At 46.6% G+C, this 22,966-nt stretch overlaps 2 protein-coding genes across 6 annotated transcripts in view; one reads left to right on the top strand and one right to left on the bottom strand.

Moving 5' to 3' along the window:
- The window catches only part of ABCC5 (ATP binding cassette subfamily C member 5), an 87,596-nt gene extending 84,796 nt beyond the window's left edge, over positions 1–2,800 (bottom strand). The window contains exons 1-2 of one of the 3 annotated variants that reach the window (XM_062005278.1): positions 2,226–2,800; positions 559–1,656 (exon numbers count right to left, since the gene is read on the bottom strand). The gene's annotated coding sequence lies outside the window, so the exon portion shown is untranslated. Of the gene's footprint in view, positions 1–558 lie in introns of all 3 variants that reach the window. The other 2 variants (XM_062005279.1, XM_062005277.1) reach the window with 2 other exon arrangements.
- A 63-nt stretch (positions 2,801–2,863) lies between these two features.
- Positions 2,864–22,583, top strand: EIF2B5 (eukaryotic translation initiation factor 2B subunit epsilon). Of its 3 annotated transcripts, none has more exons than XR_009819486.1 (17): positions 2,864–3,016; positions 4,210–4,334; positions 5,259–5,444; positions 5,547–5,724; positions 6,753–6,833; positions 7,475–7,552; positions 7,631–7,943; positions 8,523–8,668; positions 8,974–9,112; positions 9,722–9,823; positions 10,440–10,547; positions 11,115–11,205; positions 11,784–11,907; positions 17,171–17,296; positions 18,772–18,882; positions 19,953–20,099; positions 22,338–22,583. XR_009819486.1 is itself a non-coding variant. In XM_062005288.1 (16 exons), the coding sequence occupies exons 1-16, from the start codon at positions 2,864–2,866 to the stop codon at positions 20,016–20,018; spliced, it is 2,127 nt and encodes a 708-aa protein (XP_061861272.1). In that variant the 3' UTR covers positions 20,019–21,714. The 3 variants fall into 3 exon arrangements, 1 of the variants encoding a protein (XP_061861272.1); XR_009819485.1 differs by lacking the exon at positions 22,338–22,583 and adding an exon at positions 21,387–21,714; XM_062005288.1 differs by lacking the exon at positions 22,338–22,583 and having other exon boundaries at positions 19,953–21,714.
- Positions 22,584–22,966: the final 383 nt, after the last annotated feature.

Genomic DNA, 22,966 nt, shown 5'->3' with positions numbered 1-22,966 from the left:
TGTGGAGCCCCCAAAGCCATCTAAAATAGGACCAAATCTGGAGCTACCTGCCAAGGTTAACAATGCCTTATGAGCCAACATCTATGCAGAGGGAAAAACAAGGAAGCAACCAAATGCTCAGAGAGGACAACAAACAGAAAGAGAACGGTTAAAAATGTAGCAATAGGAAGCAGAAAGATGCCTCAGAAAGCAGAGCATCCTCACCATGCTCTTCATTCCCAGAGCTGGTGGATGCTGCCCCATGACCCCATGATTATCCAAGCACAAGAGAGTTAAGGAAAAGCCCCACAGCTTATGGATCTGTGAGTCTTCCTACCTCCCTGCCACTGTGCTATATTGGACTTGGTGGGCCTCCAGTGTAACCCAACCCAGCCTCATTTCAATTTTTGTGAGCTAATTTCAATTTTAAAAGCTCCCTTGGAATTGTGTTGCTGTCAGAAAACGTTTGGTCTGGATGCTACTGGCCTGCAAGTCCCTCGTGAAACCAAAGGGGAATGTGGCTGTGAAGCCTGAGGAATATTTATCAGGCTGATTTTGAGTGAGTTCATTAGTAATTACCTTGATTTGTCTTCTCCTGCTCCTGCCAATTTACCAGGGCGACGTCTTGGAAACTCATCTCATTTGGAGAGAACAGGATGTAATTAGCCAGATAATCTGCTGATTCTTCTGTCGAGCTGTGTGTGCCCAGTCCTGACACAGGTAGTGGCTGTGCTGGCTGGACCAGACCTGATTTCTGGTGCTCTTTATGCACTTAGTGCTATGTAGGCCAGAAGAAAGATGCTGTCCTGCCCTCAGGCAATGACAAATCCAGCTCTTGGATCATCCCTCAAGCTGTAACCCCTGGGCTGAAACCATCTGGGAGCTTTTGTTCCGGAGTTAGCTTCTTGGACAAGGCAACAGGATTCCCAAGGGCATGCAGATACCTATTTTTGAAAAGGATGGGGATGATTTATTTCCCTAGGACAGCTCATTTCTATTTTATCACTGTGTCCATCCTCGCTGTTTTCCATACCACTAGCTAAGGTCAAGCAGCTCAGTGACAAGGTGCAGCACAGCAAGGGCTCAGTCACAAGTTACTGGGCACAGATGGCACAACATAAGCAATGCCTGAACATTTTAACTGGTAAGGGAAATTTCAGGGAATACCCAATGCTGCAGAGTCCTTCAGGAGACCAAGGAATTGTTTTCTTCTAAGTCAGTCCTGAACCTGCAATTCATCTGAAGAAAAGGAATGCTGAATATTCCATATTACACTTCTCTCTCACTCACAAGCCAGCAAACACCCCTCAGCAACGCCACAAGGGCTGCACAGGCTTCTTGTTACACTGGGACAGTGCTGTGGGTCTATGATCGAGTTGTGCCTCCCTTAATTTCTCCCATCAACAGGATGAGAAGGCCATACTATTTTCCTTGGGCTGATAAGCACGTGCCACCTTCCACCCTAGGGCTTGCCTCTGCCTTGGAGGTGGGAGTGTGAGTTCCCTTTATTTCCTTCTCAGATGGCAGTTCAACTGTGTATCAGCTCCTCGAGTCTCCAGCTGGTCAGTCAGTAGGTAAGAGTGGAGTTGCTCATAGATGAGAGCACCAAGGACCACAGTAGAGTTTCACAGTTGGTCAGTTTACAGGGAGTGAGGGAGAACAAGAGTCCAGGAAAACCTGGTGAGGTGAGGGAGCAGGAGCTGTGAATGCCTGCCCCATGTGGAGAGGAGTAGAAGTGTGACGATGGGGCAGGGCAGGAGCTCCAGGTCCTGCAGCAGCCAGCGCTGGTTAAGGGCCCTCCTGCCACCCGGCCCTGGGAACTCCACTGCCCTCCTGCTGCCAGCCCGTTAGAGCAACCTGGGGAAGTCTCTCAGTCTGTTGTCATGGTTTTGAAGGTGGAGATTAACAGAGTTTTCTTTTGATGAAAAATGAGTAGGCAGCAGCTCTGCACCCGGTAACAGGGGCACCACAGCGCTGGGACCGGAGCAGAGAGAAGTGGAGCAGGGACTGAGCCAAGGGCATGCTTTTTGTGCAGAGGGCTGTATGTGGCTGATCTGCCTCTGAGAGCCAAGCCAATATTGAAGCGCATTAGGAGGGACAACCAGACCCACAGAGCCTGGGCTGGGGCAGGGGTGGCTGGAGGGCTCAGGACCCACAAAACTGTCAAAGCAGAGAGTACAGCCACTGTCACCTACTGCTTTGTCAAGGTGGGGGGAAGATAAATGTCCCCCCAGAAACCACATCACCTTTCCTCCCCTCCAGAATGTCTCTAGGTGGTCTCTGACAGGTCCCTCGGGGACGGTGCGTTTTGAGGGTGACTCCTTGACGTGAAGGGAGGATAACTGCTGAAGAGTTGTTTCACAGCAAGCTCGTCCTTTGCAGAAACACCATCCGGCCATCTGGAAATGCAGCACAAACCCATCACAGCTAGGAAGCTTAACAGGAAAATGTAACTGCTTCCGACACTGGAAATCCCAGGGGTCATCTGGGAAACGTCTGGGTTGGGGAAATCCAGGCTGTCCCCTCGGCTGCGCTGGGCCCGGCCGTGCCTGAGGTGGCGGGCAGCGCGGCTCTGCTCTCCGCCCTCTCCCTCCGCGGCGGAGGGACGGAAAATACCTGTCCCCGCTGCTGAGGCGCACACACGCACGTGGGCCAGAAGCCCTCGCACGAGACGCTCCCACAGCTCTGCCTCGGAACTCTCCGCTTGGCGACCGCGGACGTTCCCCAGGCGGGCGCTGGGGGCCGGGCCGAGACGCTGCGGAGGCGCCGAGCGCAGCCCGTCCTGCAGCCGCCCCTCCTGACGCGGCCGCGGCCCCGCCGAGCCGCCGTCGCTGCTTCCGGCGCGGCCGCGGAAGCGGAAAGGAGCGCGAGGCGGCGTGAGGAGATGGCGGCGCGCGGCGCGGCGAGGCGCGGGGCTGGCGCGGCTCCGGCCCGCGGGGCCGACCCGCAGCAGGAGCCGCCGCCCCCGCTCCAGGCCGTGCTGGTCGCCGACAGCTTCAACCGCCGCTTCTTCCCTATCTCCAAAGACAGGCCGCGGGTGAGAAATCCCCCCTGTGTGCTGCCGCCGCCTCCCCCGGGTTGGTTCTTGCGGGGCGCCGGTGCCGGGCCGCCCCGTCCCTGGGCGGGATGGGAGCGGGCAGGGCTCCGCTGCATGCAGAGCGCTCGCCAGCAGCGGTGGTCGGGCCCCGCCGTGAGAGCCCCGCGCTGGGTCGGGAGGAGCGAGGTCCCGCGGCCGCCGCGGGCAGCTCCTGAGGTGCTCGGGCAGCCCTCACGACTTTTCTTTCCTTCTCCCACGCTGGAAGCCTCTGACCAGTTTTCCTCGCTTGCGAGAGCTTATATCCCCCGCTGGAGAGGCAGCGAGGATCTCATTCCCGCGTTGGTGCCGTTTGCTTGGCCATATGGCGAACCAAAGTGCACGTTTGGGCTGCGACCGGTGCAGGGGCAGTAGCGGGCTTGGTTCTGATAAAGAAGCAAAATCTTTATCTTTGCCGCCAGTGATGGGTAAAAGAATATAGCCAGAAAAAAATGGATGGGGAGAGCACTTTAATTATCCGGATTAGAAGGCTATATGTCAAAAGAAAGAGCACTTCTGTAGAATTTGGGTCCAAACAATTATCTTACCTCATTTACTGATGAAATGTTTGTGGTGGTCATAATTATACACGCAAGCTCAGGCCTGAAACAAAACAGCAGCAGGAATGAATTAAAGGACAGCATGAGATCACTTAGTTGTGAATCAGTCAGTTCAGAAGCATGGCTTGAATCTTAAGTCCAGAGAACACTCACTTCAGTTTAGGTTAGGTATTTTTTCCCTTGTTTAATTCTGGCCACTCATATTGCTGTGGCTTCATCATTCATGTCTGACAGGTTTTTCTTGAAACAGTTAAAGCCTGAGTCAGGAAATCACTGAGATGTAGTTTGGTTTTAGTCTCTCTCATTTATCTGAGTCTTCTTAAAAGAGTTTTTGGTATGGTAACTTCACCTTTTTAATGCCTTCATTTCCAAGTTGAAAGGATCTGCCCATATAAAAGGTCAGAAACTAGCTCTTAGTGTTTAGAGTAACTCTAAAAAAATTGTGATAAAAGATGATGGAGCAATTGCTTGTGTTATTTTTCTGGTACTACCAACACAAAGATATCCTAAAGTTGAAAGGAGCTGTTGCTCCTTTTGAGGTACAGAGTGTTTGTTCAGCTGTCTATATCTATAACTTTTTTTTGGGGTTTTCTTTAGGCTCTTTTACCTATGGCAAATGTGGCCATGATTGACTATACCTTGGAGTTCCTCACAGCAACTGGAGTAGAAGAAACCTTTGTTTTCTGCTGTTGGAAGTCAGCTGAGATAAAAGAGCATTTACAGTAAGAATCACTTCCTCTTTTTAGTTTTATTATGGAAAGGTTTCTTCTGTCCTCCAGCACGCCTCAAAACGTCTCACTGATCCTTCTGATGAAAACTGTATGCAAGAGATTCCCTTTCCACCGTTGTCTCCTAGCACATCACAAACCACCATTCCTCCTGTAAAGGTGTGTGGGTGTGCAGTGTATTAAAAGGGCTGAGTGTTTTGGGACTGCATTTATAGTGACCTTAACTTTTCCTGTCCAAAAGCAGGAGTTTCCTGTGGGTACCCATGTACATTAGAATAATAGAATCTTTTTTGGCTGGAAGAGACTTTTGAGCTCATGAAGTCCAGTCTTTATCCCAGCCCTATCAACCACTAGACCATTTCCCTCAGTGCAACATCCACCCATCTCTTAAATCCCTCCCAGGACAGTGACTCCAGCACCTCCCTGGGCAGCCTGTTCCAATGCCTGACAACCCTTTCAGGAAAGAAATTCTTTCTCTTAATATCCAGCCTGAACCTCCCCACGTGCATTAGAGTACAGCCCTTTGCGTTATGCCCTGTCTTGGTATGCCAGGCAATGGAAACAGCTCTCTCAGCACTTTTGCCTCTCCTGTTGCAGATTTGCAAGCTAAAGAGAAACATGCAATCTTTTACCTGCCTGAGGTACTGCTTTTCAAGGGGAAAAAGGAAGTTTAGGTTGTGTGTAACTTTTCCTTCTCCTCTGTCAAAACTTGGCTCCCAGTGGAGTTGGGTTTCCTAAGTTTCAATAAAAGATGCTGTCCAAGTCCAGCTCTCTTCAGCTGCTCTGTTGCGTGCAAGTGAGCACACCAAGGCTTGTTGTAATGGGATTCTCCTTCCATTGCCTTACTGGCATGGCATGACCTGGGCTGCTGTAGGAATATCCTCTTTGTGCCTTCCTGATATGTTTTTCTCCTTCCAGAAAGTCCAAGTGGTGCCGTCCCAGCTCTCCCAACACGGTGCGCTTCGTCAGCTCGGACCTGTACCGCTCCCTTGGCGACGTGCTGCGAGACGTCGACGCCAAGTCCCTTGTTCGTTCCGACTTCATTCTTGTCACCGGAGACGTGGTGTCCAATTTCAATATATCCAAAGCCCTGGAGGAGCACAAGTAGGTGTTGAAAGAGCACACCAGGCTTGGCCTGGTGTGCTGAGACTCTGGGCTCTAGCTCTCTGAGAAGTGATTTGTAAAGTTCTGCCCTTCTTTTTTCAGGTTGCGTCGGAAGATGGAAAAGAATGTTTCTGTGATGACGATGATATTCAAGGAGTCCTCACCTGGGCACCATGCCAGGTGCAAAGAGGATGACATTGTTATTGCTATGGACAGTGCCACAAACCGTGTCCTTCACTACCAGAGAACCCAGGGGCTGAAACGCTTCCGCTTTCCTATGGTGCGTCTGGAACCTAACGGGTGGAAATGGGCTGCAGTAGTGAAGCAGCCCACCCCAAGGAGGAGATTCTTCTTGAATGAGGGCTGGGGAACTGGGCTTGGGCTTCTGTGGGAGGAGCAGATGATAGGAAGTAACTCTTGGTAAACTGGCTTTTTTTTTTCCTTTAACCTTTACTTGAGGCTTGGTGAAATTGTGCTGGGACACAGACATTTGGGACTCATTTGTGAGTCTGAAGATGGATCAGATGTATCTCTCACAAATCTGTTTTTGCATTTAGTTGATTCCTTTTCTCTATGTGAAACAAAGGAGGTGAATGATTTGTACTGTTGCAGGGGTTCCCAAGTTGGGATGTATATACCACTGTTGTACACAAACCATTTTGAAGCCACACCGATCATGGCTCAGAGGGTGGAATAGCAGCAGCTGCAAGGGATGGTACCTCCCGTTACCTCTGCCTGTACTGTTCACTTAATAATGTAGTAAATGCTCTATAAATGTCTGTGGAGGCATTTTCTCCAGAGAAATAGGTAGACCTTTTCCTTTGTTCAACTTACAACTAAGACTGTGATTATATGACATTTTCATCCTGAAGTCCGTAATCAGTAGATTATTTTTTACCTTCAAATGAAAGTACAAATCACTGTAGGAAACAAAAAAAAAAGCAAAAATCAAAACAAACAAAACCCACCACCAACAAAAAACAACTCAGCCCACAGCTGTAAAAATCCACTGAGGTTGTGGAAGCTATGAATATTGCATTTTGATTTATTAATCTTAGCTGTACGTTTGTAGTGCCCAGTCCCTAAGGTAAAGAGCCTCTTGGAGTGATTGTTGAAAGTGCAGCTTCTGACTGACGTGCTCTCTGATACCGGACTGTGCCTGCTAAGCTTGTGTCTTAGTGTAGAATGTATATTTCTCTGATCTTTCAGCTAGTTTAATAATCAGTGCTGCCTCTAGCTTATCTAAGGCTTTGGGGTTCAGTACTGTGTGAAGCACTTGCATCATCTGATTTTTCCTTCCTCTTTCAGAGTCTGTTCCAGAATTCTATTGAGAACGTTGAGGTGCGCCATGACTTGCTGGATTGTCATATCAGCATCTGCTCTCCACAGGTGAGCTCTGCCCTTCTGGGGGTCCAAAATTCGATCAGCTCTGCTCCCTTTGTCCTGCAGGTATGGATGGGGGGGTAAATGTAGCCTGAATGTACTAGGCTTGGAAGCCAGAACTTCCAGCTGTGTTCAGTGACTGCTCAAGCTCAGGCAGAACTAGACAGGAGATGCGTCAGTAGCCTGTCTGATTTGACACAAGGTGAAACTATTATGGAAAATAAGCAATTTCGCTTTTGAATATAGTAACATCATCTAACAAGGTGATACCACGTTAGAGTGGCATTCAGGGTTATTCCAGCCTAGGTTTGCTAGCATCTCTTCCACATCTGAAAAAGCTGGTCTGCAGCATTCCTTTGGGAGGGAGACTACCAAGTGAGGCTGGGTAAATTGCTTGGAAATGCTAAAGCAGAGTTTTGCCCCTTTTGAAAAACCAGAATCTGTTCGTAATCTTCTTTAGGAGGAGGAAACGGGAAGGTCAGCACTCCTAGCAGGAGGAATCAAAGTTTTGTTTAAGACAAGAGCATCGCTTTCCTATATCATATAACTCAGTGACCTGAGAGCCACTGAACAGCCGTTAATCATTTGCCTCCCTGGGACAATATTATATTTTCATTGCATTATTTCTTTTATTTTATCTGTGGCAGGTGGCTGAGCTCTTCACAGACAATTTTGACTACCAGACACGGGATGACTTTGTGCGTGGTCTGTTGGTGAATGAGGAGGTAAGGAGAGGGCTGATACAAGGGAGACCCTGTTGCCTTGTGTTAGAGAATGTTCTGACGTGCTCATGTGTCTCCCAGGTCCTGGGGAACCAGATCCATATGCATGTAACGACAGAAGAGTACGGAGCCCACATATGCAACCTGCTCATGTACGAAGCCGTGTGCTCCGACATCATCCGCCGCTGGGTTTATCCTTTGACTCCGGAGATGAACTTCACAGATGACAAGAATCAGAGTTACACCCACTCTAAACACAACATTTACCGGGGAGTGGATGTCAGCCTGGGCCACGGCAGCGTGCTGGAGGAGAACGTGCTCATCGGGCAGGGAACGGTCATCGGCAGCAACTGCCGTATCACCAACAGCGTCATTGGGCAGCACTGTAGGATAGGTGAGTATGAGAGTGGGGGCCACATAGGCCTTGCCTGGCAAGGCCACAAGTTGTTGGGATTTAGTGCATTTGGCTCAGGGAGGATTTGGCTCAGATGCTGATTGACTTCTAATGGGAAGAAAGGAGAAAAGCTTGGCTTTTCAGCAGAGAAAGCAGCTTAAAGTTTCCAGGGTACCATAATGATGCTGGAAGGTGGAAGGCACTTCATGCAGTTTCAGGTGTAGATAATGCATGACCTTCCCTCATGTAGAGCTATCACCCACCAACATCCTGCAAATGAGGGACATCTATCACTGGTTCTGTGATTTCTTTTTTTTTTTTTGTGATTTGGCTGTATTTATGCAAAACCAACATGTCAGTTGTTACTGTCAACTTGTTAAGTCTCTGCAGAGGACAAACTTGTCTTAGTTTTGGATGAGAAGTAGTTGTAGTCCTCTAAGGCCATTTTTAACCTTCATCTAACCTCTTCAGGAATCAAGGGCATTGGGATTCACCACGTTACGTTGTAGTGGACTCAGTAGTGTAGGAGAACAGCAAACTCCTTAGTTCAATATATTCATGCTTGGTGCTGTATAACAGGTGATAAAGTCAATTTGGACGGAGCTTTTCTCTGGGACAAAGTGCATGTAGCAGATAACGTGGAGATCTGCCATTCTGTTGTCTGTGATGAAGCTGAAGTGAAGGAGAAAGTAAAGCTGAAGCCCCACTGCGTCCTCTCTTCTCGGGTGAGCTGTGTTTATGTCTATTCTGCTTTCTGCCTTTCTTGGCAGGTTACTAGGCTTACACTAGAGCACACCACAATACAAGGCTGCTCCAAGCCTTTTTGCAGAGGTGAGGGATATGCTACTGCTCCCACTTTTTTCTTTTTCTTGTTTAACTAGAATAACATGGTATGTGATCTAGAACTGCTGATGTCTTCATTTATACTTGTTAGTATACAGATTGTCTGGAGCAGCTCTGGGCCCTGCTGGTGGAGGTACAAGGGGGCAATCAGGGTATTTTCATTAAGATATGTTGCACATATTTGCAGGTAGTAGTAGGTCCTGGCATCACGCTTTCTGAGGGCACAGTGATCTCTCTGCACCCACCAGATGAAGAGGAAGAGGATGATGACCAGTTCAGTGATGATTCTGGTGTGAACAAGGAGGAAAGCGAAGTGAAAGTGAAAGGTATCGAATTCTCTGTCTCCATGCACTCAGGCTATGTGGAGGGCTTTGCCTTCCATCATCTTTTAAGGTCTTTCCCTCCCACATTCCAGACTGCAGTGCCAGGCTGGAGCTTAACACTGCATTCAGCTTGGAACTTGTGTGTTTTCAGGAGGGAAAGCAAGGATGTCTGGTTCAAGTTGGACAGTGAGATGTACCTCATGTTAAAATCTTTGGAGATTCAGCTTTTTCCTTCATTTTTCTTAGAATAGGAGCCTTGAGGGAGACAACAAGCTGAAGTTAGAAGAGATGTTTAGTTCAAGGCAGGTTGCAAGATCTTTGTACTTGGACTGTGCCCCAGGATTTTGTCCTTGTGAAATAACTGTTTCTGCCAATCTGGGTTTGTTGAGGGACCTAAATATGGTCAACTGAATGGGATGAGTAAGTCAGTCACTTGTCAAGGCAAATGAGAAGACAAAAGCTGAAGTCTATATCCATCTGCAGGAAAGCCAGCTCCCTCTTGAGGAAGGCTATTTAGGGTCAGCAATATGCAGGTTGTACCAGTCTGTTTCAGCTTTGCCCGTAAGCAGATGTAGTACATCTGCTTAATAATCACTGTTGTTTGTTTTTCAGGATACAATAAAAAGGATATAGGCTCAGAGGGCAGAGGCTATCTCTGGAAAGCAGATGACAAGAATGAAGAGGATGAAGAAGAGCAGAGACAAAGCCTATGGGGTGAGGAAAAGTGTGATGTAGTCACTTGGAGGTGGACAGACAGATTTGTGTTGGGGAAACTGGCTGAGTGGGACCCTGGTAATTGTTTCCAGAGTAAGACCTGGAGCTTTGTGAAGCCAAGTAGAGGCACAGTAAGAGGTACAGACAGGTCGTGGACCAAATTCTTTCACCTTCTGTACTTCATGGAAGATGCTGGTTACATCTGGGAGTTACGCTAGCACACACAGCTGTCTGTGCTGAGAACAGTGCACTATGGGATGCCAGGCCTTGCCTTGGAGGAAATATGCTTTGGCTTTTTGGGAACTGCTGGCTTTCTTCCTGCTAGTGAGAGCATCTGCTGTCATTGTTTCGGCATGAGTCAGCAGTCTGCATAAAATCCATTTGCTTCTGTCCCTGTCCTTTGTTTTCTACCTGCAGACTCTTAAAATGCCCCATTATCCCAGTGCCAGCTGTAGCATTCCCTCTGCAGCAAATCTAATCTAGACCTGTAAATAGAAACTTCGTTGCAAGGACAGATTGTTGCTGACTTGGGAAGTCCTTGGGACACCTGATTGCTCATGCATATGACAGCTGCAGCTTTTGAGTGCTGAAGGCTGCATCTTCTCTTCTTCATCAGGCCCAGCTATGCATTCAGAGGAAGAGAGCGAGTCAGACAGTGACCTGAGCATGGGCTCTGAGGAGCCAGACAGTCGAGCAGCATCTCCTCAGCTAGATGACATCAAAGGTGAGAGACAGGCTGTAAGAAGTATGGTGAGTCTGCAGATAATACAGTGAGGGTGGGATTTGTGCTGCTTTCTCTCAGTATATGGGAAAATTTGTGGATATGTGTAATATTGTTCATGACCTCACTTCCTGCATTTCCTAGAGTTCTGTAATATTCTATGTATTGCTGTTGTGTTAACCCAAGCAGCCAAGGATAAGAAGCTAGACAAAGAACCTCCATCTTTCTCACTCATGAACACTGGGTCTTCATGCAAGTGACCTCCTTGAGCTGTCTGTTTAAATAGCAGTGTCATTGCATTAACTGTGTGGAGAAGGTCCAGCAGAGTTTCCTGGTGGGGACAGCTTACTGCTGTGATCGTGGTGGAGAATTAAATGTCCTTGTAGGAGCTGCCTCTTCCGCCAGATATGTTTTGGTCTTCTGAGTTGATGTGAGTTTCTGCCAGCTTACAGAGAATATAGATTGATGTCAGGATGTTGCCTTTGTTAAGGGCATAGTTTCTTCAGTAATGAACATCTTGAAGAATCTGTCCTTTTCTCACTTGGGTCTGACTACCTGTCCTTTCATTAGTTTTCCAGAATGAGGTTCTGGGTACGTTACAGAGGGGTGAAGAAGAAAATATTTCCTGTGATAACCTGGTCCTGGAAATCAACTCTCTCAAGTGAGTGTTCCCTTAGGGATGCTGTCCTTCCTTCACACTGCGCAGTTGAGTTTGATGGCTGATCTACAAAGAAAGGCAGAAACCCTCTGAGTACCCATGTTTGTTTGTTAAACATTCATCTTATCAGTGTAGAGCATGGGAAGTACAGATTGGACAGGGCAACTGAATGACAACAGGAGTTGATGGAGAGCACCAGCTGCATATGTAGCATCCTCCGTGGTCAGATGTTTCCTGCCCCAGTTCTGTAAGAATAAATTGAATTCCTATTAAGTAACAGTGAACTGAAGAGAGCAAGCCAGTTCTTGGCACAGACTGCCTGTAAATTCATGCAGGAGCTGCTGTTCTGTGCATTGCAATTGTTCCACTGATAGCAGATTTTCAGGACTTGTGGCCTTAAGCAAGGCCTGACACAACACAAGGTGGTTTTATTACCTGAATATTTGGAATACCAAAGAAAGGTAAAAAAAACAAATCTGGAAGATGAAAATTAAATTTTCTGCAGTGTATCTGTGAAGAGCCACAGTCTGCAGAGATCAGGTAACTTGACATATTGGGGCGTTTTGCTTTTTTCCTTGCAGGTATGCATATAACATTGGCCTGAAGGAGATGATGCAGGTGCTCAGCAAAGTGATCCTGGAGTTCCCACTGCAGCAGCTGGATGCAAACCTGGACTCCCAGAACTATTTTTCAGCATTACTTCCTGTGAGTTCTACTCCCTTTCACTCTTCTTCAGGCTTATCTGCTAGTCTGTAAAGTCTGGATGCCCTATGTAGCTACTCAGCTGAGACTGTAGGTGTGGGGAGCTCTACTTCAGTACCTATGGTTGTTTCTGTTTCCTGTGTGTAAGTGCATCACTTGTAGAAGAGAGAGGGATTGTTAGAGATGCATCTATAAGTGTGTGTTCTAGGAACCTGTTTCAAATCCCTCATAAGCCCTGTTCCTGGGTCAGCAGGGAGTGCTCCCTTCCCAATGGGATTCTTTCCAAGGTTAAACTTGTCTGCATACTGTAATTGGTGCCATTTTTTTTCCAGCCAGATGCAAAGGTATGATACTGTTTCCTTTGAGCAAATATAGAGTTCTGTTATGTCTCTGGAGGGACAGGTTGTATGATGGGGTGAGAGTGATTTCTATTTCTTGACATGTGAGACAAAATAGGGTAGGATCCACTTTAAAAAGCAGGCAGTCTTATCTTAATGTTTTTGTTGATCCAAGCTGAAGCCGTTGTAGCAATTTTGTTGCTTTTCTGTACAGCCCATTTATGTATTTGAGTTTGCAAACTCTCCAGGGTGCAGAGGTGCTCTATCAGAATTAATGGGTCTGACACGTTTGGGAAGGAGTAGTTTAAGTTTTTAGGAGATAAAGAGGAACACTAGACATGGTCGTAATCTTTTCTCTGATGAAGTATGTGCTTTCAATTGATAATAGAATCATAGGATCATTATGGCTGGAAAAGACCTCACACTGATAGGCCAGTCACTAAACTAAACCTTATCCCTCAGTATCTCATCTACGTGTCTTTTGAATATCTCTGGAGATTGTGACTCCACCACCTCCCTGGGCAGCCCATTCCACTGCTTAATAACCCTCTCAGTGAAAAAGTTCTTCCTAATGTCCAATCTAAATTTCCCCTGGTGCAACTTGAGGCCATTTCCTCTTATTATTCATTACTAGAGAGAAGAGACTGACCACCACCTCATTACAACTCCCCTTCAGGTAGTTGTAGAGAGTGATCCTGTCTCCTCTCAACCTCCTCTTTGCCAGGCTAAACGCTCCCAGCTCCCTCAGCTACTCATCAGATTTGTGCTCCAGACCCTTCACCAGTTTTGTTGCCCATCTCTGGACACGCTCCAGCACCTCAATGTCCTTGTAGTGAGGGGCCCAGAACTCAAAACAGTATTCGAGCTGTGGTCTCATCAGTGCCACATACAGGAAGACAATCACCTCCTTGGTCCTGCTGGTCACACTATTTCTGATACGAGTCAGGATGCCATTGGCCTCCTTGGCCACACTGCTGGTCGTGTTCAGCCACCTGTCAATTAACACCCCCAGGTCCTTTCCACAGGACAGCTTTCCAGCCACTCTGCCCCAAGCCTGTAGCGTTGCCTGGGGTTGTTGTGGTCCAAGTGCAGGATCTGGCACTTGGCCTTGTTAGACCTCATACAATTGGCCTCAGCCCATCTATCCAGCCTGTCCAGGTCTCTCTGAAGAGCCTTCCTGCCCTCAAGGAGGTCTATGCTCCCACCCAGTTTGGTGTCATCTGCTAATTTACTGAGGATGTACTTGATCCCCTCATCTAGATCATTGATAAAGATGTTAAACAGAGCAGGCCCCAGCTCTGAGCCCTGGGGAACACTACTGATGACCAGCCAACAACTGAATCTTACTCCACTATGACTCTCTGGGCCCAGCTATCAGCCAGTTTTCCACCCATCTCAGAAGAGGTCCATCCAAGCCGTGGGCGGCCAATTTGTCCACGAGGATGCTGTGGGAGATTGTGTCACAGGCCTTCCTCACTCTCTCTGTAGCTTAACTAATAAAAAGGTGCTGAAGCAAGATGGGTTGCTTGTGTAAGAGTGACTGTAGGGCAGTCCCAGAGAGCTCAGGTAGGGAAATTGTGGAATTGCCATAGTTAGGCTGTATGGTTTGACTTGAAGCCGCAGTATGTTCTCTGAAATGCTGGCCCCTGAGCATGAAGCTCTTCAGTGTTGCAGCAATTTTAGGAAACGAGCATCTGGTAAAAGATGCAACTGTGGGCATTTTTCATAGGAAACACGCAGGCTTCAGAAATACTCAGTTTAATGTATGTCAGGCATCTTGTCCAACTCTTGCATGAGTTGTAGAGCAGAGATGCTACAGAAGAACAGACCTTTTTCTAGAAATGTAAACGTGATCTGAGCAAATGTGGCTGAAGCTGCTGATTAAACTGAAGACTGCTTCTGTTGTCACTGGAGCAGCATCAAATGAAGGTTATGTAGGTGAGGATGTCGAAAGGGAGCCAAGGGAGGCAAAGTAGCAGTTCAGTTTGTTCAGCTGGCCGGTGACTGCACTGCTGCCTGGCAGCTTGCATGTGTGGTGCACCTCTTCAGGCTTCTGTTTATGAGAATGTCATGGAAGTGAACACAACATGGAATTGCATATTCAGGGACCAAGTGGGCTTCTGAAGCAATTTATGGTGCTCAGCACAAATATTGTTATGGCTTAACAGGCTGGCATTATAGATTTGTCCCTTACTCTTTGTACATACCTGATGATGACATTCTGTGCTGGAGGTAGGAGTAAAACAGGCCTGGTGTCAAGACTGTCCTCAGACAGAAGAAAGTGCATCACTAACCTCATGGAAATTAATACAGCATCACTGACAGAATCTGATTAGAAATAAATTGACCTGCCAGAGGAACTGCATTGCTTTCTGCAGACTGTAGATTGTTTTGAGGAGTTGCCCAGGTAGAGTCAAAGCCTGGAAAGTTATGGCATTGTTTAGAGGACCACAGAATCTCAAGGGCTGGAATGGTCCTCAAAAGATTATCCAGTCCAACCCCCTGCCAGAGCAGGACCACCTAGAGTAGGTCACACAGGAACTCATCCAGGCGGGTTTTGAATGTCTCCAGAGAAGGAGACTCCACAACCTAACTGGGCAGCCCCTTCCACCAGTCCCTCACCTCAACAGGGAAGCAGTTTTTCCTTGTATTTCTCTGGAACCTCCTATGTGCCAGCTTGTACCTGTTGTCCTTTGTCCTGTCATTGGCCACCACTGAGAACAGCCTGGCTCCATCCTCCTGACACCCACCCTTTACATATTTGTAAACATTAATGAGGTCACCCCTCAGTCTCCTCCAAGCTGAAGAGCCTCAGCTCCCTCAGCTTTTCATCACAAGGGAGTTGCTCCACTCCATCATCTTTGTGGCCCTGAACTGAACTCTCTCCAGCAGCTCCCTGTCCTTCTGGAACTGAGGGGTCAAAACTGGACACAATATTCCACGGAGGGCTCTTTGTCAGGTACTTTTTCACAGTTTTCAGTCTTTTATTCAATCTGTTCTAATTCCCTAGATCACATTTTCTTGAAACTCCCAAAACAGCCTCTCTGGTCACACAGCCTCACAGGCGTATTTTGGTGAGGGACTCTGTGGGACTGAGCCCTGCTTTCCCAAGTGGCACCAGTTAAAGTACATGCATCTTCTCAACCTGAGATGATGTACTTTGTCTTCCTTCCCTTTCCCAGCAATAGGCATACTGAATTGAGTTGTGAGCGTTTATAGCTCTGTTTTCTTTATAATTACTTTGCTCTCAAACTCAATAGCTTCTGTTCAGAATTGTGCCTGCTTTTAATTTGAAGGCATTAACTGAAAGGTATTACAAAATATTTCTTAGTCTGGAAGGAACTTGCTAGTAGCTTTACTACATTTGCAGTGAAGAACTCCAAAAGAGAATAAAAACGCAGGAGATAGCGCATTGGAGTTGAAGAGGAGAAGTGTTTAGGATTAAGCATTTTGCTAAAATAGTTCCTGGAAATCTGCCATGCAACCCTTAGGTTTTTGTTGTCATACCACAATGATTAGGATTATTCTGAGCTATTACTGATGTTCCTGAGCTGGTCAATGTACTGCTACACGGATCAGTTTGTATGTGCTAATCCCTTTCTTTGTTTCTTCTTGAGGCATGCAAATTCCAGCATGGTTGCATAGCAAATAGGTCTGATGGAGTACAGTACTGTGGGGTGGTTGAACACTCTTTCCTAGTGCAGGCTGCCTTTGGTGTAGCCCACACTAGCCTGAGTTGTAGCTCTGCTATCCGTCCTGGAGCTCTCCCTCTCACAGGCCTACTGCCTCTTAACAATTGTCCTGGACAGAACAATCTTCATTAACCCTAATGTGAGTGACTCAAAGTTTCTTCATAACATCCAAGGCTCCTGTGAATTACCTGTTCCCTTTCAAAACAGAGCAGATGTGTTCTGTAAGGAGATGCTGTTGGAGGCACAGCAAAACAGTGTATCCGTAGGGGTGTGCAGGAGCACATATTGAATGAATGCATTTAAGAAGATATGGAACTCTGATGTAATTTCCTACAATGTTTTGTGGATGTTTGGTCATGATGTAGACAATGAGGAATTTTTATATCTTGGCCTACTTCTGATACTTTTAGAAGTTGTTAGGAACAGGGCTCTAAGTATCTCTGTTACCTCCTATTTCAGATTCAGGTCAGTCTGTGCTGCTTTGCAGAGCTTTCCTTGCTGCTTGTTTTCCAGATCTGTACAAGTCAAAGAGTATGGCAGGGTGGGGACTTGGGCAGAAATGCTGTTTGAAGAGGCAGCAGCAAAACTATTAAACTCAAGACTTTGTAAAAAATAAAGCCTTGGAGGAGAGAACCGAGATCAGCTAATAGTGTAATAACTTCTTTTCCTTCATCCTTCCCACTCATTCCCTGAAGCAGACTCCAGCATCTAGACAAGCCTGTAAGGCACACAGCAAATGTCTGACTTGCACTTGGGGGCTGCTCCACTGTTTTCCTGTTCTAGGGATGGTTATGTTGCATTGTCCCCTTCTCAGATGGTGATTATCCTGGCACTATCTATTTCTCTCTTTTTTTAGTTGCTTTTCTGCTTTGAAGGAAAGTTCCACTGAAATGTCAGCTGCTCTGTGGGGAGAGGGTTTGAGTAGCATGTATATACCTCTCATTGATCTACTGTGGAGTGATTTTCTTTGAGTATCAGTCTCCGTTAAAAACCAAGCAAGACGATAGATTTCCTCAAAGCTGCTTAGTAAAACCAGGTGCTTCCTGCACATGTGAGACTCGATTGCTCGCATCTGTTCCATGGACAGAGCAGGGCAAAGATATTAAATGGTCAGCTGAATGGGTTCTTAAATTGCTTCCCTGGGTCAGCTTCTTAGTGCAACACAGCTGAGAAACAAGGCTGAGTGTGCATATCCATGTCATAGCTCAGGAACTCTTCTGTGTTTTTCCCCTGCAGCTGTTGAAGAATTGGACCCCATTGTTTAAGAACTACATAAAACGGGCGTCAGATCACTTGAATGCCTTATTTGCCATTGAGGAATTCTTCCTGGAACATGACAGTCTCTGCACATCAATAGCTAAAGTGAGTATCTGCTTCCATCCTTGAGGACCTGATTTTGCTTGATTCATAGTGCAGTGTGTCCTGTTTGCACATCGGGCATTAGAGGAGAGAGTTTTGGGGTCTCAGAGGAGAGTTTATATGGAAAATGGAAAATCTATCCATAATAATTGCTGTAAAACCAAATGTTCTACATCTGCCTGTGCCTCTGAGGGATCAGTGCTGAGGGAGAGCATCAACTAGCAGCATGCAGCCTGAAGGGAGCGCTTATTTTGCAGCATGTTTTGTGACACTGGAAGAGGTGAGGGTAGAGGTTTGCTTTTAGGAAGAGATTTACTTTTTTTGTCTCTCCATGGTCCCTCGGATTTAACTGCTTTAGAGTGCAAAACAAGCAAAGCTGGGAATGGAATAAGGGTGGGATTTCTTATTCAAGCTGAGCTAGTTATGAAACTGAGAATAAAGGGAAGCTGACATGGAGCTTATTCCTTATCTCTTTACTTCTGAGAGTTTTCAGTATGTTCCTCCTCACCCTCCTTCAGAAATATTTTTGTCCCTGCATTCTTTCTGCTGTTGAGAGCATTTGACTTGGATCACAAGTCTTTACCTTAGTGGTGTCTTGGTAAGCCCCTGTCTCTTTTGGAAGAGCTCTTCTAGAGCCTACTTAACTCTTGGTGTTCCTTAAGAAAGAGTATTCCTGACTTGTGCTACTAGTGCTTCTGACTAATGACAAAGCACTTAGGATTGGAACCAAAAGCCTTCAATTTGATGAGCCAAAATGTCCTTGAATTACAGGAATTGTTTGGCATTTATCCATTGTTCTAGGGCCCTGAATTTCCCTGGAGATAGGGAATTGAAGTGACACTTTGTTTTGAGTTGGCAGCCAGCTTTGTTAGTGCTCTGTCTCAAGGAGACCACCTGCAAAGTGACTGCTCTGCCTGATCACAAAGGCACCCTGAGATAGCATGATTGCATCTTACTCTCACTGCATTGGGCAGGAGTTTGAGCTGGTGAATGACTAATTGCTCTGACACCTACCATAAGGCACTGAGAGAACTGACAGGAGGAAGGTGCCTGGGGCAGAGCTGGATAGATTCGTGCTCTTCATGTCACCATTATGTGTATGTGGGCCTGCATAAGAGTTGCTTGTTAGATCTGTGGGGATGGGGTTTGGGATGCTTTACAGAGAGAAGTAATGCCTTGAGCTGCTATCCTCTGTGGCCCTGTGTTGCCCACAGCTCTCAGTCATACTCTGTATCTGCAGAGCTGAAGCTGATGGGGCCCAAACTTTGACTTGTTATGTGTCATCACATCTAACTGTCAGGAACATAAGGCTTGGTAACTCTTTTTAACACTAAAAGCAAACCAAAGCAGACTATGTGCCTTCTTTTGAAGATGGAGCTGCTGGGAGATGCAGGTTATGTGCAGACTTTGTGCTTGGACATGAGCTAGCCTCAAAAGAGTTTTATAGAGAGCCCTGTTGCTTTTTTTAATCAATGCAGGTGTTGATGACATTTTACCAGCTGGAAATCCTGGAAGAAGATGTAATTCTCAATTGGTTTTCTTTGAGGGACACGTCTGACAAGGGAAAGCAGCTTCGTAAAAACCAGCGAGTAAGTCCCAAAGGTGTTTGAAGAGGGGGGCAGGGGGAGAGGGAGACAGCAGCTGCTAAAAGAAACTTGGATTTCAGTGCCACTGTCACCTTCTGTGGAGCAGCTGCCATTACATGATCAGCCAGTAATGTGCCAGTGCCTTGAACACTTAAGCAACACCACTTTGTTCTCCAGAACAGACATTTCTGTACGTTCTGCCGTAGTCATCCTGTTTGGATGAGGAATGGAAGTAGTAGGAGAGGGAGATTGTTTTTAGTGGGTGCTCTGTAGCACGAGGCCAGCACTTTCTGGAGTAGCAGCACAGCTTCTCTAAGCCAACACCCATTTGAAATGGGCTTTGGGCCAATGCCCTGTGTGTTGGCCCCATGCAATTCCTTTGAAGCTTTCATTCCTGGCTCACCAGTCCCTTCACATGTATTTCTAAGCGTTTGCTGTTCTGAGTGGTTTCATTTGGCTTGTGTTGCAAGAAGCATATAACCTTCCGCTTTCCATCAGGCAGAATTGTGCTGCAGTTTGGCTGAGCCCTGTTCCAGTCCTCCTCCCTGGGTCTGGAAGAGGAACAGGGGAAAAAAGGCACCTCCCAAAGAACTCCAATGTTGTTTAAAGCCTTTGCAAAGTCAGCTCTTAGTATAGGTCAGCAGTGCTTTCAGCTGCTTATTTGAGCCCAATAAAAAGGTAAAATAAGTTGCATTCTTTATAGCAGTTTCTCAGGGAGTAGTGTCTTTTCCCAGGAGAGTTTCCCTACCATGTCTTAGTGAAGGTACAGATGTCATCTCTTCTCCCTCAAGCTCTGAAAAACTCTCAAACTTCTGTGTTTTTGCTGAGTGTTTTGGGAATTGTCTGACTGGAGCAGTCTCCCTCAGGAGTCCTGTCAGTGTGGGTTTGTCCATGGTACGCCAGTTGTTTTTTCATCAAAAATTTTGTGTCTCTCCCTCAATCTTCCTCTATTTCCATGTCTGTCTCTTGTGCATCATAGTGGTGCTCCCTGACACAGTGTAGTTGTTGAGCATTCCCAGCATCTGCTTGTTACCTGTCGCTTGTTACCTAATTACATTTCATTCTCTCTGCAGCTCCAGAAGTTTATCCAGTGGCTGGAGGAGGCAGAGGAAGAGTCGTCTGATGGCGACCAAGCCTGACGTGGTGGCTCAGCGTGAGAAGAGGCACTCTCACTGCCTTCCCAGGCCGAGTGGGCAGGGCAAGATCTGTGCCAGTGCATGGTGTGTAGATGTGGGGCCTGACATCAAAGTGACTGACAATCCCAATTATTAATGAAGTTGTGTGTTCCCAACTTTTACTACTTCCCTTCTTCCCTCAGTTGCCCAGTGGCACCTGATGTTGGATGGTTGCAGCCCAGTGTAAAAAACATAAGGGAAAAGCAAGAGGTGGTGATACCTCTGGAGCATGGATGTGATGCAGTATAAGCTATTTTGTGGGAGGTGCTTGTTACTGATACAAAAGGGAGCAAATAGATGGAAATGCATACAATGCCCTTATAAATCTAACCATTGGGGTTATGGAAGAATGGTCATACAGCTAAGTCATTTGGAGTCATTGTCGCTTCTGGAGCGAAGAGAAGTCCTGCTGAAGAGACACTGGCAAGGTTGGCGGGTAGGAGCTTGTGTGTTAGGATCTGGAGTACAGAACTGGGATTCAGGAGTTCCTGTGCCTGGAGAAGATGCACTTGTCTGAGGATGCCCAAGGCATTTTGCAGCCTAGAAGGCACTTCTGTGATCTTTGCAAAATGGAAAATCTTGCCATCTGCTGTGCTAGGATCTAACACGAGGTTACACAATGGAGTAGGTAAAACCACGTTTCCCCCGTTCTGTAGAACGGGATAATAGGTGCTTGGTTCCCTCCACGGCGTTTGGCTAACAGTGGGTGTGCACTGGCCAGTGAAATCCTCTGTGGATCACTACATCTTAGATGTGATCTATCTTCTGTATGTCCCCAGCTTAGCAGATATGCTTTAGAAAGGTGTCTGTTTATTTTTGTATCAAAAGGGAGCAGAGGTGCCTGGCTCGTGCTGCACCAGCTACACTGGTGTTTTGCTCTGGGGGCACCGCTGGCAGCAGCTGCTTTAAGGAGGCTGCAGGTTCCCAAGTTCTCCAGTGTGAAAAGGAGCGAATGGTATTTCCTTTGACAGCACGTGTGTTGTGTTTCCACATGATTTCAGTTACACAAGCTTGCTTCATGTCCTTTTATCTATTGAAACATTTCCCTTTCCTCAGACAGCAGGGAAAGTGCTGCAAACCCACTGTGAAGTTCAGCAGCCGCAGAGTGACTCTGTGTGCAGCAGGGAATGATGGTGCCTCTGGCACTTGGTTGCCAGCACAAACAATGTGTGGCAGCAATAAGACCTTTAAGAACAGCTTTCTCAGAAAGGTCCTTGTGCTGTGTTCTTCCCTGCTCTCAAAGAACAGAGCAAAAAAGGCCCAGGGAGGATCGGTTTGTGTTTGTAGGTGGGTTATTTGTTGGATGTGCTGACCTTGCCTCTGCCCCTTCAGGAGGAGCATGGAATAAATCCTTTGGGGAGGAAAATGCACTGGAGCTGCCCACTCAGGATCTTCACTTGGCTGTTCCATGGTGCCACAATTGTCAGTGAGAGGATGAGGTTGGAGGCTGGAGACCAGGAATGCTGCCTCTTAAAACTGATGTTCAGGCAGGGTGACCTTGTGCACTCACACTATCAGTTGCCAGGACTGTGCATAAGTGTGCTTGTTTTCTGACATTGCAAACTCAGACTTGTAAATGTTGGGGAAATAGCTGGTATCTGGATTTTCTGTATCTGCCAATATTTAATTCAGGGAGCAAATAAAACCTATCCTGGTGTTACCGGTTTCTTTGTTTTGTTTGATGTGGAATTGTACATCTCCGGTTGTGGCATGTGCCTGAGCAGGGTTTAATGGGTAGGCTGAATAACTCATCCCCACTTCTTTACACAAGAGATTTTAAGCCCATAATAGGTAGGAAATCAGCACACCATTAAACTGGTATAAATGTTCAGTGATAACTCATGACCTCACTGTTTACAAGTAGAGAGCAGTTTATTAAAACTTCAGGACAGAATCCTGAAATGGGTGAGGCTTGGTTTTGTGCAGGGTTATGTTGCAAAGATGAACCTTGAATCCTCTGATCCTTTGGCATGATGAGAATGAGTGAGAACACTGGCTGTTGGGTGCTGCGTTATGCCCACTTGATGCTGAGGAGTAATAACTGGCAGAGAAGGGTAAGGACAGCTACAGTAAAACCGTTTACAAACCAGCTGCAAGACTTGTTAATTTTAAAATCTCCTTGGACACTTATGCTTTTTTAATTTTACTTATAAAATGTAAAAATGGCTTTAGAAGTAGGTTTAACATGGTTCTGTAAATGCTCTGTTTTGCCAGAAGCTGTTGATTCTTTGTGCCAAGTACCATTTTTGTTTTTTCCCCATTCCTCCCTCTTTTGCTCCATAGTAACCAACTTCTTGATGGTGTGAGCTGCTTTTGTACCAAGCAGCTGAGATCCAAGGGAGGAGAATGTTGCTGCATGGCTGCATAACTCCACTGATGTCTGAAGGATGAGGAGTGTGGTGGGTAGTTTTACAAGTGTTGAGAACAAAATAGCAAAAAGGAGGTAAAATAAGACATTTGGTAGTCTCCAAGGTGGACTCCTGGCATGGTGCAGCATCCCTATGGGCGGGTAAGTGCATTGCTTAAGTATAGGGTGGGCTTGTTGCTTTTGATCAAGATTTATACTTGCTTGGAAGACTAGGAGTGCAACCTTGATTGCACAATCATTGCTGTCCATTCTAAGCAATGGAAGCTGTTAAGTGTTTTTATGTTTTATGAGGCAGTAGTCGTCAACTCGTCTGACTTGTCCATCTGATATGGATGGATGGATGGATATCACCTGCTGTTCCTGTATCAAACCCATAAGAGTGTGCCTTTTAGAAATAGTTTTGTGGTGGTTCAGAAACTCTTCCATGTGGATTCAGAGCACTCAGCACAATCCTCAACTGCTCATTTCATTGCCTCTGTGTTCTGAACCTCCATTCATTGAGTCATACTTCATCCACTGAGTATTCAATCACTTGGCTGGTTTG

This window comes from Colius striatus, chromosome 12 (genome assembly GCF_028858725.1).
Source record: "Colius striatus isolate bColStr4 chromosome 12, bColStr4.1.hap1, whole genome shotgun sequence".
Lineage (NCBI taxonomy): Eukaryota > Metazoa > Chordata > Aves > Coliiformes > Coliidae > Colius > Colius striatus.
The sequence above is the reverse complement of the archived record's forward strand: the minus strand, read 5'-3'. Positions and strand labels throughout refer to the sequence as shown.

Coding starts and splice junctions, on each gene's coding strand:
- EIF2B5 (XM_062005288.1), top strand. CDS start 2,864: ATGGCGGCGCGCGGCGCGGCGAGGCGCGGGGCTGGCGCGGCTCCGGCC. Junction 5,445..5,546: donor AAAGCCCTGGAGGAGCACAA/GTAGGTGTTGAA, acceptor TTCTTTTTTCAG/GTTGCGTCGGAAGATGGAAA. Junction 9,113..9,721: donor AAGCGAAGTGAAAGTGAAAG/GTATCGAATTCT, acceptor TTTGTTTTTCAG/GATACAATAAAAAGGATATA.